The sequence below is a fragment of the Trichechus manatus genome, unplaced genomic scaffold (assembly GCF_000243295.1).
Source record: "Trichechus manatus latirostris isolate Lorelei unplaced genomic scaffold, TriManLat1.0 scaffold00122, whole genome shotgun sequence".
Lineage (NCBI taxonomy): Eukaryota > Metazoa > Chordata > Mammalia > Sirenia > Trichechidae > Trichechus > Trichechus manatus.
The window spans coordinates 4,102,493-4,118,024 of NW_004444058.1; the positions used below are offsets into that span (position 1 = coordinate 4,102,493).

The window sequence follows — 15,532 nt, forward strand, 5'->3', positions numbered from 1 at the left end:
GGGTGATAATCAGTGTCACCAGGGCACCTTTCAGAAAGATCATACCATGGCCTCAATGCAGGTCTCTCCATGCTCACTGTCAGTGTCCAGATGTTTTCCATGTAGTGATGACATTGTCCTCTTGTGGCTTTCTTTCTAGTTGGGGATGAGCAGGGAGGAATTGGTCATTTCTTAGACTCTCCTAGGATTTGATGGTGATGCTGCGGCCAGTGGGCCTGTGGCCCTGCTCAGGGTCCTCTGGGGTGGGGTCCTCCTGAGTAGGGGTCCCAGTGGCAGTGGCGCTGCTCGGGGTCATCATGGGTAGAGTCCCGGCAATAGCCAGGCTGACCCTACAGTGCTGTGTGCTCTTTGACCCCCACGGTGCCACGTGCTCTCTGTTTCAGGTGGGGCCCTCGCCTTCGTCAGCCCGGGCCTGGCAGTGCATAAGGCGTCCTCGGCCGTCGACCGCCAGCGCGAGTACCTCCTGGACATGATCCCACCACGCTCCATCCCCCAGTCAGCCACATGGAAATAGTGGAGACCCGCCTCCCTCTTCCCTCTCCCCGCACGGCTGCCTCTGCCGAGAAAGGCTGCGCTGACCTTCTCCACCTGGGAGACGCCGTTGCTCAGTGTGGTCACCAAGCAAGCGACCTGAGACGCCGCAGAGCCTGCGCAGCACTGGGCAAGGAGGACTCTGCCTGGAGGGACCGCGCGGCTTTCTTCCTTCCTTTCTTTGCCTTTAGTTTGCCGTCACCAGCAGAAAAGTGGACCTGGGGCTGGTTCTGCATTGCCCCCTCCCCTAATCCAGTTCCTGGCAGACGAGATCCCCTGGACATGACACAGCAAGTGAGAGTGGCCAGCCCTGGCACCGAGGGGGCAGCCACTGCTCTGCTTCCCAACCCTGACACCCTCCATCATGGAGGCCCGTCATTTGATGTTATCATTGAATCGCCTCATGATGACGGAGTTGAAAGCGAGCTGTGCAGACCCAGGTCCTGGTGGCATAGCGTCGGCCCTGTGATCTAGGGGGCAGGCAGCTGGTAGCCCGAGATGGGACTGGCCCCACAGGAAGCCCTTCGCTGCTGCTCATCTGATGACCTTGGGACCCTCGCACTCAGCAGAACAAAATGAAACCAGGCCCGCCGGAGACCAGGGACCTGGACACACATTGCTGGCGCGGAGGGAAGACGGGCGCAGAGCCCCGGAGCTTGGCTGGGAAGCAGGAGGGGGCTGCTGTTTTTTTTTCTGGTTTATTTTATTAAATTTTCTCATTTACTTTTCCTACTGATTTCGATGGACGGAATCATACGCCACCCTGACCGTGAAATAAGTGTCGGGTGCTCGTAACAGGTGTGTCCCGGGTCGGGGCCCGGCCCAGGTGCTTCTCCTGCACCCCCTTCCCGACTTCAGGATTTCAGTGTGGGTCTAGTCTAGAAACCTTCCCTTACAGTGGGGGTGCTGTCGTGGGTCATCCTCAGGTTTTTCTACCCCTTAGTGTCCACAGAAATGTCTTTAGAAGGATCAGTTTGTTTTGTTTTGTTTTTTTCTCCGGCTCTTTAAAGCCAGGCTCCACGGGGAGAGGTGAAGCTCCGTGTCTGCCGCACACAGCCTCCCCATGAGGGCAGCCCAGCCCTGGTCTGCCACTGCCTCCAGGTGGAAAGTTAATTTAAACCCTTACTTTGCAGGGCCCCCTCCTTCAGACACAACTACTACTGTAATAAAAGCTCATGTAACCCCTCTTTCTCATGTTGTGTGGATAATGTCAGTGTTTAGGAAACATTTTTGACAGCAGTAGGAGACCTAGTTTTGCAGATAGTTCTAATTTTTTGTTGTGTAAAACCCCAAATTTCTTATTTGGTTTTTGTTTTGAGCACATCACTTCAGTGAGCCGAGGAGGGGAGGGTGGGGCACAGCGGCCTTCCTCCTGAGGTCTAGGGGTTTAGAGGAGAGGAAGGACATCGACATTCAGGAGGGGGGAAAGAAGGGTGTGTTTTTACACCCAAAAATTCAAGAGTATGCAAGCGTTTCTATTCCTCGCATTTTTCTGTGTGCCTGGCAAATAAATACCTATCTTATTACGACCCTGAGCTGTTGGCCCTCTCTGTTCACGCCACGGGCCAGATGCTCCGAGTCCTCTGAGAAGGAGTGCCCGATGGCCCTCCCTTGGGGACAACCAACTTCATGCTATGCAGAGAAGCAGCGCAGCGCCAGGCCATGGCACCCTGCGTTGGCGGCTTCTGGCGTGCTCTCTGGGTCTGTGATGAGGGCCGCCAGCCCCATCAGAACCTCGCTTCCTCCATCGTGCTCAGGAACCATTGCTCCGAGCCCGCGGGACGTTCCTCCTGGGCTTGGGGCTTGGACAGACCTTGTGAGTTAAGTACAAACTGTGACCCCGCAAGGGAAGGGGTGTCTCAGGTGGAGGGGACGGGTGGGCCAGGTCCTGGCTCTGCCCTCCACCCCCTCGGCCACTCTCATCAGGGACAACATACTGTGACTTATGGTAGCTTTTTTTAAAGAGGCAAGAATGTAAGACGCCTTAATCTTTAGTTAATTTCTACTACCTTGAAATTCCCACTTTCCCCCTTTTACCTTGTTCCCCATTGCGGTGTAATTTCTATTATAAGAAGCCCCAGATCACGGGTGGTTCTGTGATGAAATTTATAATGATATAGGACAAGACATTAAATACCTCTCTGGGTGGGGGTTTGAACAAGCAGTTGGAAAGGGCATTGGTTAGCGTTACGGTTGTCAACCGTCAGCGCAGAGCTCACCCCTTGAGACTGCCACAGTCCTTGCAGTCCCCAGGACCTTTGAGGATGTGGGAGCCCACAGTGACAAGTGACCGATGATTGTAACAATCCCAAATTACCTGTCACAAACCCCTGGTGGCAACTGGAAACTTAAAAAGTATTGCCATGCTGTTTGAGCAAAATTCGTTTCTCATCTGGGTTAATTTGGGGGGTTGCCACATAGAAGTGTGTGCGTGCATACATACATACACACACGGATACACATGTACCTCCTTGGAACTCCCACATCTCTGACCATCCTGGCTTTGTCACAGGGTCCCAGTCAGCAGTATCCCAATATCACAAAGCTTATCTTTCATAAAGTCTTGGGTGGTGGGAGCTACCTTCAGTCCTATCTGTATTTCCAGGACAGAGGGGACAAGAGGTGACTCAGACCCCACTGTGTCCTGTGGCTTCTGGTCCCCTCAGGAATCTGGGCCCACACACACCTCTTCTGTTGCATGGAGACATGCAGGGAGGAGTTTTCTATATACATATATAAATACCTGATCCATAGGGATGTAAATAATGAAAGGTGGGCCTTGCTGCTTTGCCTTGTGGTTTTTCTTTGATGCTGAGCTATGCTGTACAGTACGTCGCCGAAATAACTTGGACTGAGCTTTTTTAAAACCAACAGCAAGCAACTTTTATATTCCTTTAACAAAGTGTAATAGTTACACTAGTGCAGGGTATTTGGGGGTCTTGGAGGGAGGCTGTCACTTGTATATTTATTGTGACTCTAAATCTTTGATAATAAAACATGTTTAAAAAAAATGTTTGGCACCACACCAGAACAGACAGTTCCAGTAAACGAAGACGCTGGAACCGATAACTATACGTTGTGTCGTGAGGTGATTCTAGAATCTGAAGGACAATAAAGAAATGGACCATGTGTTGGCTGTACTTCTGTTTTATTCTCAACCGTGTTTCCTGAAAACACTGAGAAGGGGGTACAAGAGGGTGGCTGAGGGCTGAGGGGTCCCTCCCCAGTGGGCAGCCGTGGACCCATGGCCTCGCCTGTGACTCTCTTCTCCAGGATTCTTCGAGTAAAAAGCCTCCTCCAGCCTCCAACCAGAGGGACGGAGTTTTCTGGAACTTTCTAGGCTGGGCGTCACCTTGGGAGCCATTGCTATAGAATATGAAATTACAGATGCATGTTTCAAGCACAGGGGTCACCCAGACCTCAGGAAATGTCCCAGGCATGGAGCCAGCTCTGAAATGAGCAATTCCTGGTGAAAAGTTTTCAGATTTAGACACTTAACAGTTTTTTCATGAGACATGTGACTACTTTGATTAATTCCACGGTGTGTAAAATGTGGCCCCATTAATTTTTTTTGCTGGTTCTTGATGCTTGGGAGCTGTCAGCACCCCCTGGCCCTCATAGTCTCTTGTGGAAGCCAGGAATTACCCTGCTTCACAGACAGATGCAGAGAGCTGGTTGCAGACGTAACAGAAACCACACCCAAGCCTGTCCACCTCTGTTTATGGGGCATTTTCTAGGGGCGCCGCACCGTGACCTCAGTTACTCTTCCTGAGGGCGGATGTGAGTTCTGGGCTTCCCTGATCAGGCACCAAGCTCCTTGAAGACCAGGGCAGATCCTGAGGTGAGTCTGGGCCATGGTCTCCAGTAGGCTGACCACTCTGGGCCACAGCATCTCCACCTATAAAATGGGACACCAGCCTTAGTCCGTTGGACCCTGTCTCATCTAATATCGTGGCCCATCTGCTCACGAGCACTATGGAGGTGTGGACAGAGATGAAGGGCCTGGGTTCTGGGGACGGTGCTGACAACAGATGGAAACATCACACCTTGAGATGGGGACAAGGAGGGAAAGCAAAGTGTCAGGGAGGAGGTGATGTTTGCCCCGAAGAAAAACCAGTTGCCATCAAGTCAATTCTGACTCACTGTGACCCCATGTGCAGAGGAGAACTTCTCCATAGGGTTTTCGAGGCTGTGACCTTTTGGAAGATCACCAGGTCTTTCTTCCAAGGTGCTGAGTGGGTTTGAACCACCAACCTTTCAGTTAGTAGTTGAGTACTTAATGTTTGCGCCACACAGGGACTAAGATCTCTATGGGGAGCCCTTCAGATTTAATTAGAGGGGCCCAGTTTTCTGTCTCAGCTCTGATGAGATTCAGCCAGGATCTGAGGGCAGCAGTTATCTGCAAAATGGGGTGAAGAGGACCACAACCTAAAGATTTGACGGGGGAGGGGAGCTGGCACTCAATCTCCATGGCGCCAGGGAGCCATGGAGGTTGAGCAAGCAGGGTGGGACATGACCAGACCCACAAGTGCAGCAGCTCGCTCAGAGACTGTGGGGCTCAGATGGAAAAGATGGGCGGGATTAGAGTTAACCTAGACATACACCCCAGACAGCCGCTGTGACCAAACCCAGTAATCTTATTGTAGGCAAAATAAAACCCAAACTCCCCCAGGACCTCTAGAGTCCCCGGCCACAGATACGCCCCTCTCCACCTCCTCTCCCTCCACCTTTCCCAGGATGGTTCCTTTGGGTTCAGCTCAAATGTCATTGCTCTGGTCCCTCCCTGGACTCCCCCGCCCCTGATTTAGCACAATTTAGGATCATCTTATTCCAGGCCTTTCCTTTTGTTTTTACTTTCCACTTGCCTCCTTCAGATGGGTCCAAGCATCTTTGCTGAGTCCCAAGCCTGGCGCTCAATAAATGCACGAATACACGGGTGAACCAAGACTGAATGAACTAGCCAACCCATGTCCTGCCGCTACCCCCCGACTCTTCTCCCCCTGGGCTGGCGAGGCCGCCTCTCACCAAGGGGGGCTGCTCCGCTTCAGACAGATGGGGTTCGCATCCCAGCTGTGTTCTCGGGCAAGTGAGAGCTGTGAAGGCCTCAGTTTCTTCATTTGTAAAGGCTCAGTCCACACTGCAACAGGAGCCCTCCTCCCTTCCGTCCAGTGAAACCCCAGCAACCCTATTCCCAGAACCACTACCGCGGGGACGATCCCAGAGTCCCACCTCGAGGCTGCCCAGGCTGGAGAGCCTGAAAAGCTGGGTTCGAATCTCCCCCAACATCCCGTTGAGGTCTGCAGCAGGAGCCTCAATTTCCCTATCTCGAAAATGGATCGCCCGTGCCTGCCTTCCCCCCAGGGGAGGGACCCTTCTGCCCCGAAAAGGGGCCACAGCTAGAGCCAGATGCGAGGAAGAGCGTGTTTATTGCAGATTCCGGAGGGGGCCGCGCCCGGGGCGCACTGCGCCCGCCTGGCGCCCGCTGTCGGCCAGGGACGGACTCCGCGCACGCGCGTTCGCTCGCCGCTGCTCCTCGGGCGCGCGCCGCCCGCCGCGCGGCCGTCGCTCGTTCCGCGCAGGCGCACTGCCTCGGGCTTCCCGCACCCCGCCCCCTCCCGGGGCCTTCGCTCGGGGAGCCGGGGCGGCGCTTGGGCCCTCCCGCTCTCGGGGTTGCGATTGAGCAGGAGGAGCTCGGTTAGCAGCCACAGGGAAGAGGGGAGGGGAGGGCGCGTGCGCAGTGGCGCGCGGCGGCTTCGCGGGGTCCAGAAGCGCGTCCCTCGCGTGCGCCGCGCGTGCGAAGTGCCGGGGCCGGGGGATTGGCAGGAGCCCCGGCGGTTAGCCGGAGTCCCCCGCCCGCAGCCAACCGCTGCGCGCTACCTGGCCGGCCGAGGGCCGGGCCGACGGGCTGAACTGCAGCAGCTCGGCAATCAGGGCCTTGCAGCGCTCAGGCAGCTCGAGCCCGTCGGGGTAAAGCACGCCGCGCTTCTGGCGCCGGGGCAGGCCGGCTATGTCCGAGTCGTCAAAGGGCATGCAGCCGGTGACCATGACGTAGAGCACGACGCCCAGGCTCCACACGTCGTATTTCTTGGGGTCGTAGGGGATGCCCAGCAGCACCTCGGGCGACGCATAGGCCGCCGAGCCGCAGTAGGTGGTGCTCAGATCAGGGTAGCCGTGCGCCTGGCGGCCGAAGCCGAAGTCGGTGAGCTTGACGCGGCGCTCGTCGGGGCTGAGCAGCACGTTTTCGCACTTGAGGTCGCGGTGCACCAGGTGGTGGTCGTGCAGGTAGCGCACGGCCCCGGCGATCTGCGCGAAGAGGTCGCGCGCCTGCGCGCCGGGGATGCGTCCGCTGCGCTGCACCGCCTGCAGCAGATCGGTGGCGGCTGCTTCCATCACGATGTACAGCTTTCCGTTGCACACCTCGATGAACTCGAAGACGTGCACGATGTGCGGGTGCCGCACGCCCCGCAGGATGGACAGCTCACGCGGCAGGAATTTGTTGACGAAGTCGGGCGGCGCGCGCCGCCGGTCCACCACCTTGATGGCCACCGTGCCCTTGTACTTTTTGGACGTGGCCACCTTCACCTTGGAATAGCTGCCCTCTCCGATAGTGCGGCCCAGCTTATATCCGAGTTCACTCAGGAGTTTGTCGCCCGACATGGTGGCGCCCGGGGCGCGTGGGGAGCAGGAGGCGGCTGCTGTCGAGGGGCGGCCGGACTCCGATCTCGGGCCTAACCCATGGCGCTTGGCACCTGCACCCCCGCACCCCCATGTGCCCACTCCCAGATCCCCGCCGCCGCGGCACCTTTTATCGCCGCGGTAACAATTTCTGCCTTGTGAAGTGACCGCAGGCGTCACCCTGCTGCGGGTAGGGGGGCCCCCTGGGCCCCGCCCCGCAGGTGCCCAAGCACCTCATGCTGTGTGACTCATAATCGCCCAGAACGGCCCAGTTCCGGAGAAGCGGCCCCCCAGCCGGGCGTCCCAACCACACTGGGGAGCAGAATCCGCGCCTGGGGTCTGGGCGCCGCCTCGTGAGTTGGACCCTGGCTAACAGCCTACCTTTCCCCCGACTCCGTGTACCCAGCCCATGGCCATGTGGAGTCCTGGGCTGCCCACAGAATCCCCCGAAGTGGAGACAACGGGGAAAGAAACTTGACTCAGGGACCTGGCTCCTTAGGGGAGCGAGGGACTGGGGGTTCCTGACTGTCCGCACTGCACCCCTGAAGGAAGGTGAACGCGAGATCCTTTACTGCAGTGACCAGGGCGTCCCAACGTCCAGTCTGGGAGATAAGGAAATAAGGACTCAGACGCGCTGCAGGGGCCAGGCCCGACACCCCCAACGCTCCGCACCATTTAGGAGCTACACAAGCGCCACCAGCCCGGTCGGGAACGGCTGAGACTTCCGCCACACTCATCATGGCGGCGGCGGCTGCCTGGGACGTAACTTCCGCCCACGGCCGGAAGTGCAGGGCCCTGCGAGGATGGCCTCGTCGAAGGTGAAGCAGGACATGCCCCCGCCAGGGGGCTATGGCCCCATCGACTACAAGCGGAACCTGCCCCGTCGGGGACTGTCGGGTCAGTGTTGCCCTGCGCCGAAGTGTCAAGGTCTGGGGCCCTCGGGCCGCCGCGGCGGGGACGGGATGGCGAGCGGGCCTCAGACAGAGTCCGGGGATCCCCGATAGGTTCAGTAGTAAGAATAGTAAGTGCTGCGATTTGCTTCCTTCTCGTAACAGCCTAGGAGGTCGGTCCCGTTAATTACTCCTATTTTACAGAGGGTAAACCGAGGGTGGCTCAGCCGTGGCCCTGGCTCTTGGCCGTGCTCCGCCTTCCCAGGTGGGGAAACTGTTGCCGAAGACAGGCTGCGACTTCCCCAGGGTCACTCTGGGCCGAAACCCGGAGGATGTCCTGTGCAATGGCTCCTCGCTGGGGCCCCCTCACCTGAAGGGTGGCCCAGGAATCTGTATTCTTAAATTTTCAAATGTTGTAAGTAATATTTTACCTTGGGTTCAACACAGAAAAAGGTAAAAGAGAAAGTAAAAGGCGTCCACACTCAGCGTCCAGGGTTAACAGAGAAATAACAAAATTTAAAACATAATTTAAAGATGAGCACAATTGCCAAAACTCAACAAAGTTTACATTTAAAACCTGGGATGTAGTTGTATGCACATTATGCTTCATTTTAAACAAAGGGAAAAGAATTTGTGGGCATGGTAAAAAAGTATTAACTCAGACAGAGGAAAAGTCAAGTCTTGAGTCTTCCCTTCACCCCATTCTTGTTTTTTTGTTTCCTGGAACAGGAGAGGTAAACTGTCTCTGTGAAGGGTCAGATAGTAAATATTTTAGGCTTCGCAGGCCACAGGGTCTCTGTCCCTGCTACCTTTTCACAACCATTTACAAATGTAGAAACATTTTTAGCCGGAGGGCCATACAAAACCAGCCTGGCGGCTTTATTTGACCCAGGGACACTAGTATACCCAAATTCCAGTCCTAGAACAGGTTGATGGACTATGACATGATGTTTTTGGGTGCCATCCAGTTGATTTTGCCGCATCGCGACCCTACGTTGACAGAGTAGAACTGCCCCAAAGGGTTTCCTAGGCTGTAATCTTTATGGGGGCAGGTCGCCAGGTCTTTCTCCCTCGGAGCCTCTGGATAGGTTCAGATAGCCAGCCTTTCTATTAGCAGCTGAGCGCTTAGCCATTGTGCCACCAGGGCTCCTTATGATATGATAAGAGTCTCCCCGTTTCTTTTATCGAGGTGTAACAACAACCAGCCCATTGCCCCCCTCAGGTGTATGTTGGGATATCTGTCTGCATGTGTGCACCTGTGTGACCTAGACTCAGACACGTGGGCTCCCAGCTCCCCCCAGTCCACATCTCCCGTTTTTGTTTTTAAGTCCCTAATGTGCCTTTCACCCTGGACCTCTTTGGGTTCATGACATTGCAGTGCACCAACTTTTCTTGTAGTACAGGCAAACATACCTGGGTCTTTTTCATGCTGTGAGCAGTGAGGAAGATACTCCTTTTGTGGTGTGGTCTTTGTTTATGAGGAAGCAGCTTTCCCAGGACCCCCTCACCCGTGTGCCCCTCCTTCATGGCCCTGTTCAGGCCCAGCCCTGTCCCAAGGGGCTCACAGCCTAGCTGAGGAGACAGATACCATCGCACAAGAATTTCCAGTTGTGAGGATAAGGGGACTGCCTTAGCCAGGGGACCCTGTGGTGGCAGGGAGCATCACTCTGAGAAGGAGCCTCCAGGGAGAGGGACACAGCAAGTGCACAGGCCTGCTCCCATCCCCACAGCCCACCCTCCCTTCTCCTGTCTGAGGCCTATGTCCCTAAGCCTGACACCCACTCCCCACCAGCGGCTAGAACATGCCAGGCTGCCCAGGCACCTCCCTTTAATCCACAGTGCTCTGACGTGACTTCCACCCCCTTTTCCACTCCTCGTCTCATTTGCCCCAACACTCTACTCCTTCCTTAGTCCAAGCTGGTGCCCTTTCTTATTTTTGTGTCTTTAACATCTTTATGTAGATATATATAATCTATATGCCATACAATTCACCCATTTAAAGTGTATGATTTAGTGGTATTTAGTACATTCACAGATAATGCAACCATCACCACAATCAGTTTGAGAACATTTTCATCCTCTCAAGAAGAATCCCCATGCTCATTAGCAGTCACACACCATCCCCTGCAGCACCTGGTGACCACTGATCCACTTTCTGTCTCTGGATTTGCCTATTCTGTGGTTAACAGCTCGGCTGCTAACCAAAAGGTCAGCAATTCAAATCCACCAGCCGCTCCTTGGAAACCCTATGAGGGCAGTCCTACTCTGTTCTATAGGGTGGCTATGAGTTGGAATTGACGGCAATGGTTTTTTTTTTTTTGATATTTCATATAAATGGATAATACAGTATGTGGCTCCATTGCATGGATACATTTTGTTTATCCATCAGGGATGGGCATTATGAATAATGCTACTATGAACATTTGTGCATATGTTTTTCTATGGACCTGCATTTTCGTTTCTCGTGGGTATATACCTAGGAGTGGAACTGCTGGATCATATGGAAACTCCACGTTTAGCATTTTGAGGATCCACCAGATTATTTCCACGGCGGCTGCACCATTTTACATTCCTACCAGCAATGCACAAGGGTTCCAACTTCTCCACCTCCTCAACAACATGTTATTACCTGACTTTTTTATTGTAGTCATCCTGGTGGGTATGAGGTGGAATCTCATTGTGGTTCTGATTTGTATTTCTCTGATGACTAATGACATTGAGGGTTTTTTCATGTTCGTATTGGCCATTTGTGTATCTTTCTTCCCTTGGCAGGTATATGATTTTCAAATACTTTCTCCCTTTCTGAGGGTTCTTTTTACTTCCTTGATGGTATTATTCGCAACACAAAAAGTTTTAATTTTCATGAAGTCCAGTGCATCTGTTTTTTTTCTTTTATCACTGGTGCTTTTAGTGTCATGTCTTAGAAATAATTGCCACATCCAAAGTCATGAAGATTTACTGCTACATTTTCTTAGCTCTTACATTCAGGTCTTTGATCTATTTTGAGTTCACTTTTGTGCATGGTGTCAGGAAGGGACACAGCTTCATTCTTTTGCATGTAGAGATCCAGTTGTCCCATTTGTTGAAAAGACTGTTCTTTCGCCATTGAACGGACTTGGCACCCTTGTCCAAAATCAATTGACCGTAAATGTATGGTTTATTTCTGGACTGTCAGTTGTGTTCCATTGATCTGGATGTTTATTCTTACTCGAGTGCCACATTGTCTTGATTACTGCAGCTGTGTGATAAGTTTTGAGACTGTGAAGTGAGAGTCCTCCAGTTTTGTTCTTTTTCAAGATCGTTTTGGCTATTCTTGGTCCCTTGCAGTTCCAGGAGCCTTGGAGGCATAGTCGTTAAGCGCCCAGCTGCTAACTGGAAGGTTGATGGGTTGAGCCCACCAGCCACTCCAAGGGAGAAAGATGTGGCAGTCCGCTTCTGTAAAGATTACAGCTTTGGGGCAGTTCTTCTCTCTCCTATAAGGTCCTTATGGTCAGAACTGACTTGATGGCAGTGGGTTTGGGTTTTTATGATTTGCAGTTCCATATAAATTTTATGATCTATTTGTGACTTCCTGCAAACAGGAAAGCTTGGTTTCTGACAGGGATTGCATTGACTCTTTAGATGAATTTAGGAGTACTACCATCTTAACAGTGTTCATTGTTCTAATCCATGCACATAGATCTTTGGGAGGGGTCTGCACACCCTGCTGTGTGTGCACCTCCCCCACCAGACTGGCAGCTCCCAAGGTTAAGACCCCCACCCCCACCCCCACCCCGTGGGCCTGGTTTCTTTGGCCCTAAAGCTTTCGGCTGCTGAAGAGATGAGTGAGAGTCTGCATGGACTTCGTGCAGATATGCGGGGTCCTGCTGCAGCACCTTAAAGTCTGTCTTCTTGGAATTTATCTTACAGACAGGCTAATATGAGTACCCATGTGTGAGGGTCTCTGGAAGGCTGCACACAACTCCATCTGCCCACAAGGCCGGTTAAAGGCGAGGGTCCCCAACCCCTGGGATGAGGCAGCTCTAATGAGAAACTCTCACGGGAGAACATGCTGGTGTTGTGGAAACACCATGGGGAGGAGCATTTGAGTGTGCTGGGCCAGTTCTGAACACGTGGGATCTCTCAGGGGAGACTCAAGGGATTGAGGTCCTGCCTCTGAGCACAGGGCCTGGGTGCCTTATGACTCTGCCCCCTTGTAAGGTGGAGCTGTCTTACCTGACCTCCTGTTTGCAGCAGGTGAGCATGAGGGGTCTCTCCTTTACCTCATGTCCTATTCCAGCTGGGTCAGGACTCCAGAGGCCCCACTGCAGACAGGGCAGCCTGCTCTGGTGCCCTGAGCCCCGTGGGCCCAGGCATGGCCTCACCCACTGTTTGCCGATCATTTACTGGGTGGTCACTAAAGCCTGGAGTGGTGCAGTGGCTAACACGCTCGGCTGCTAACCAAAAGGTTGGAGGTTCGAGTCTGCCTAGAGGAGCCTCAGTAGAGTGGCGATCTACTTCCCCAAAATTAGCCATTCAAAACCCCATGGGCACAATTCTGCTCTGACACATGAGGTTGCCATGAGTCAGAATTGATTTGGTGGTGACTGGTTGGAGTCTCTGGGTGGTGCAGTGGTTAATGTGCTTGGCTGCTAACCAAAAGGTTGGAGGTTTATGTCCACCCAGAAGTACCTAAGAAGAAAGGCCTGGTGATCTACTTCTGAAAAATTAGCCATAGAAAACCCTATGGAGTGCAGTTCTACTCTGACACTCACTATGAGTCAGAGCCAACTTGGTGGCATCTGGACCTAAAGCCCAGTTGCCTGAACCCATTGATTCCTCCCAGCACCCACAACATCCCAGCTGTCCGTCAGGATTAGCACCTGCTGGTGCTCGTAAATATTCATGGCAGCCTCTGTCCCCCAAGCATGCAGGGCAGGGGGCTCAACCCTGCAGCCCCAGACCCCACTGGGCTGGGGCAGCCCCTTCAGGGCCCCAGCTGCCTCTGGATACCCCACGCAGCCCCCCGTGGGCAGAGTGCAGAGGGAGCCCAGGGAGCCGAGGCTGCATGGAGCTGGGATGGCCGAGAGCACCATCAGAGCCACTCTTCCATGGGGGCCAGCCTGCTGACCAGGGGCAGGGTGACCTTCTAGAGGATGGAGTGGGGGCACCCAACTGCAAACATCTAGACCCCCCAGGCAGAGCCACCACCCCTCTTCCCGCAGGCTACAGCATGCTCGCCATGGGCATTGGGACCTTGCTCTTTGGCTACTGGAGCATGATGAAGTGGAACCGCGAGCGCAGGTAGGAGCTGCGGGGCGTCTGGGGCATCTACTCAGTGTCTAAGGGTCACAGGGAGGAGAGCGTGCGCCCCGGGCGGGCAGGGCAGAGCAGAGGCCCCTGAGTGCAGGCGGAGGGCCGGCCAGCCTCTGCCAGGATGAGAGAAGTCGTGATGACCGGGCACAGACTCAATGCTGTAAAGACTTAGATCACACCACACAGGGATGGGGAACCGGCCCCTCCACCCTGTGGCACTCTCAAGCTTACCCCGCAAGGCTGGAACTCTGGGGCTGTGCTTGAGGGTCCAGTACAGGAGGAGCACTCAGTAGCTGTTGAAGGAAAGCAGGACACTAGAGTGAGCTCAGCAGCCTGCTGGGACAGCCACCACAGAAGCAGACACCTGTCCAGCAATGACCACACAGTGTGCCACTGCGATGAGGGCAGTGGCCTGTGAGGGGGTAGGAGGGCCCCCAGGGGCTGAAGTCCATTGGACACGTCCATCCACGGCGATTCCAGTCTGTCCCGGCCCCTGCTCATGTCACTCTTATCCTTACACCTGTGGGCGCCCCCTCCTCCCTAGCATGGACAGGCTCACTGCAGGGAATGTGGAAAACTCCAGAAAGCCAGAGAAAGGCACCATTGGTGGTGCCCAGGGCCAGCTGAGCACTTGAACTTGTGGTTATTTTGAGGTGGGAACATGATCTCCTAAAGCCTGGAGTCCTAAGGACAGTCTCTCCCTCCCTGGTTTACCCAGTCATCAGACCAAGCTAAAGTTTTTAATTGAAAAGATGGTGTGAAGCCAGAGTCTTGTGGCCAGAAGCCTGTGCCACCCCCAGTAGACCCGCCCACCACCCTGTGCCACCCCCCCATCACCCCGAACATGCTCCCCCACCAGTGGCCACCCCCAAGCAGACACCCTGGCCTTGGTCCTGTGCCTCTCAAGCATCACCCCAGGAAGCAGGATGTCCACGGCTGCCCCACCCCCCACCAGCCACGGCTGATGGTATCTGGGTTCCACAGGCGCCTGCAGATTGAGGACCTGGAGGCCCGTATTGCACTGATGCCGCTGATCCAGGCAGAGAAGGACCGGAGGTAGGACCTGCAGCAGGGGTCCAGCCAAAATGCACCCAGGGAAGGGCAGCTGAGACCTTACGCTGCCTGAGGGGTGGCAGAGACTTAACTCTGGGGGGAGCATTGGGAAGGCTTCCTGGAGGAGGGGTCATTTGGCTGGGGCAGGAAGATGAGTAATTTAGGGGCCTCTGGAGAGAGGACATTGTGGCAGAGGGAACAACGTATGCAAAGGCCAAGAGTGGGGCAAAGCTGGGAGAGGCCTTGATGGGGGTGGGATCTGGGGTGCAGGTGCTGCTTGGCCCCATCCCCTATCCTGCCCTGCAGAGTCTTGCAGATGCTGCGGGAGAACCTGGAGGAGGAGGCCATCATCATGAAGGACGTGCCTGACTGGAAGGTGGGTCCTGGTGGGGCCCAGGCTCCAGGGCCCACAGAGACCCGCCCATTGGGGCTCACCGTCTCCCAGAGACCTCGTAATCGAGTCACAAGTGGCCAGGATTGCCAGGGGCTAAGGGGTGTAGTGGGTTGGGGGAGGTGGCACCGCCCAAGCTGGGGGAGGGGGACTGCGCCCCCAGCATGCCTGCCCATACCCTGGTCCCTGCAGGTGGGCGAGTCAGTGTTCCACACGACACGCTGGGTCCCTCCCATGGTGGGCGAGCTCTACGGACTGCGTATGAACGATGAGCTTCTCAACGCCAACTACGGCTTCATGTGGTATACGTAGGAGCCGCTGCAACCCCTCCCTACCCCCCGCGAAGAGAATAAATGCCGTGGAAACTGGCTTGAGTCCCTGCTGTGTCTGCCCCCGCCAGGGGGCGGAGTGAGGTGGCGCCATAGGATGGGTCTGGAGGAGTGGCCGAGCCCACGCACTGTAGGATCACAGGTGGCAGACCGGGTGGGCCGCAGGGACTAGACCTGGGGATTCGTGTAGGGGTGACCTCGAACCGAGGAGGGCCTGGAGCCTCCAGATGGCGTGGGGCTCCACCAGCAGTCTCCTAAATTATCCCTAGATTTTCCTACCTCCATCCTTTGCATCCCAGTCTGAATGCCCTTCCTACTTAGCGCTGAAATCCTTCCCACCCTCCCCGGCCAGAGGTTTCTGAAGTTAG

The 15,532-nt window shown here is 54.9% G+C and overlaps 3 protein-coding genes across 3 annotated transcripts in view; 2 read left to right on the forward strand and 1 right to left on the reverse strand.

Annotated features, from left to right (window-relative positions):
• Positions 1 to 4,185, forward strand: part of GATAD2A (GATA zinc finger domain containing 2A) — an 82,928-nt gene extending 78,743 nt beyond the window's left edge. Inside the window, exon 13 of the mRNA XM_004384364.2 lies at positions 384 to 4,185. Within this exon, the coding sequence (XP_004384421.1) occupies positions 384 to 514 (131 nt within the window). The 3' untranslated portion in view covers positions 515 to 4,185. The remainder of the gene's footprint in view (positions 1 to 383) is intronic.
• A 2,181-nt stretch (positions 4,186 to 6,366) lies between these two features.
• On the reverse strand, positions 6,367 to 7,996 carry TSSK6 (testis specific serine kinase 6). The gene has a single exon (XM_004384365.2). It carries the CDS (start codon positions 7,186 to 7,188, stop codon positions 6,367 to 6,369), a length of 822 nt encoding a protein of 273 aa, XP_004384422.1. The 5' UTR covers positions 7,189 to 7,996.
• NDUFA13 (NADH:ubiquinone oxidoreductase subunit A13) lies at positions 7,936 to 15,147 on the forward strand. Its single transcript, XM_023738741.1, is given in 6 exon segments — positions 7,936 to 7,962; positions 7,965 to 8,103; positions 13,301 to 13,379; positions 14,376 to 14,447; positions 14,751 to 14,820; positions 15,028 to 15,147. Coding segments are annotated over 6 exon segments (498 nt in total). The 5' UTR covers positions 7,936 to 7,944.
• The last annotated feature ends 385 nt before the right edge of the window (positions 15,148 to 15,532 follow it).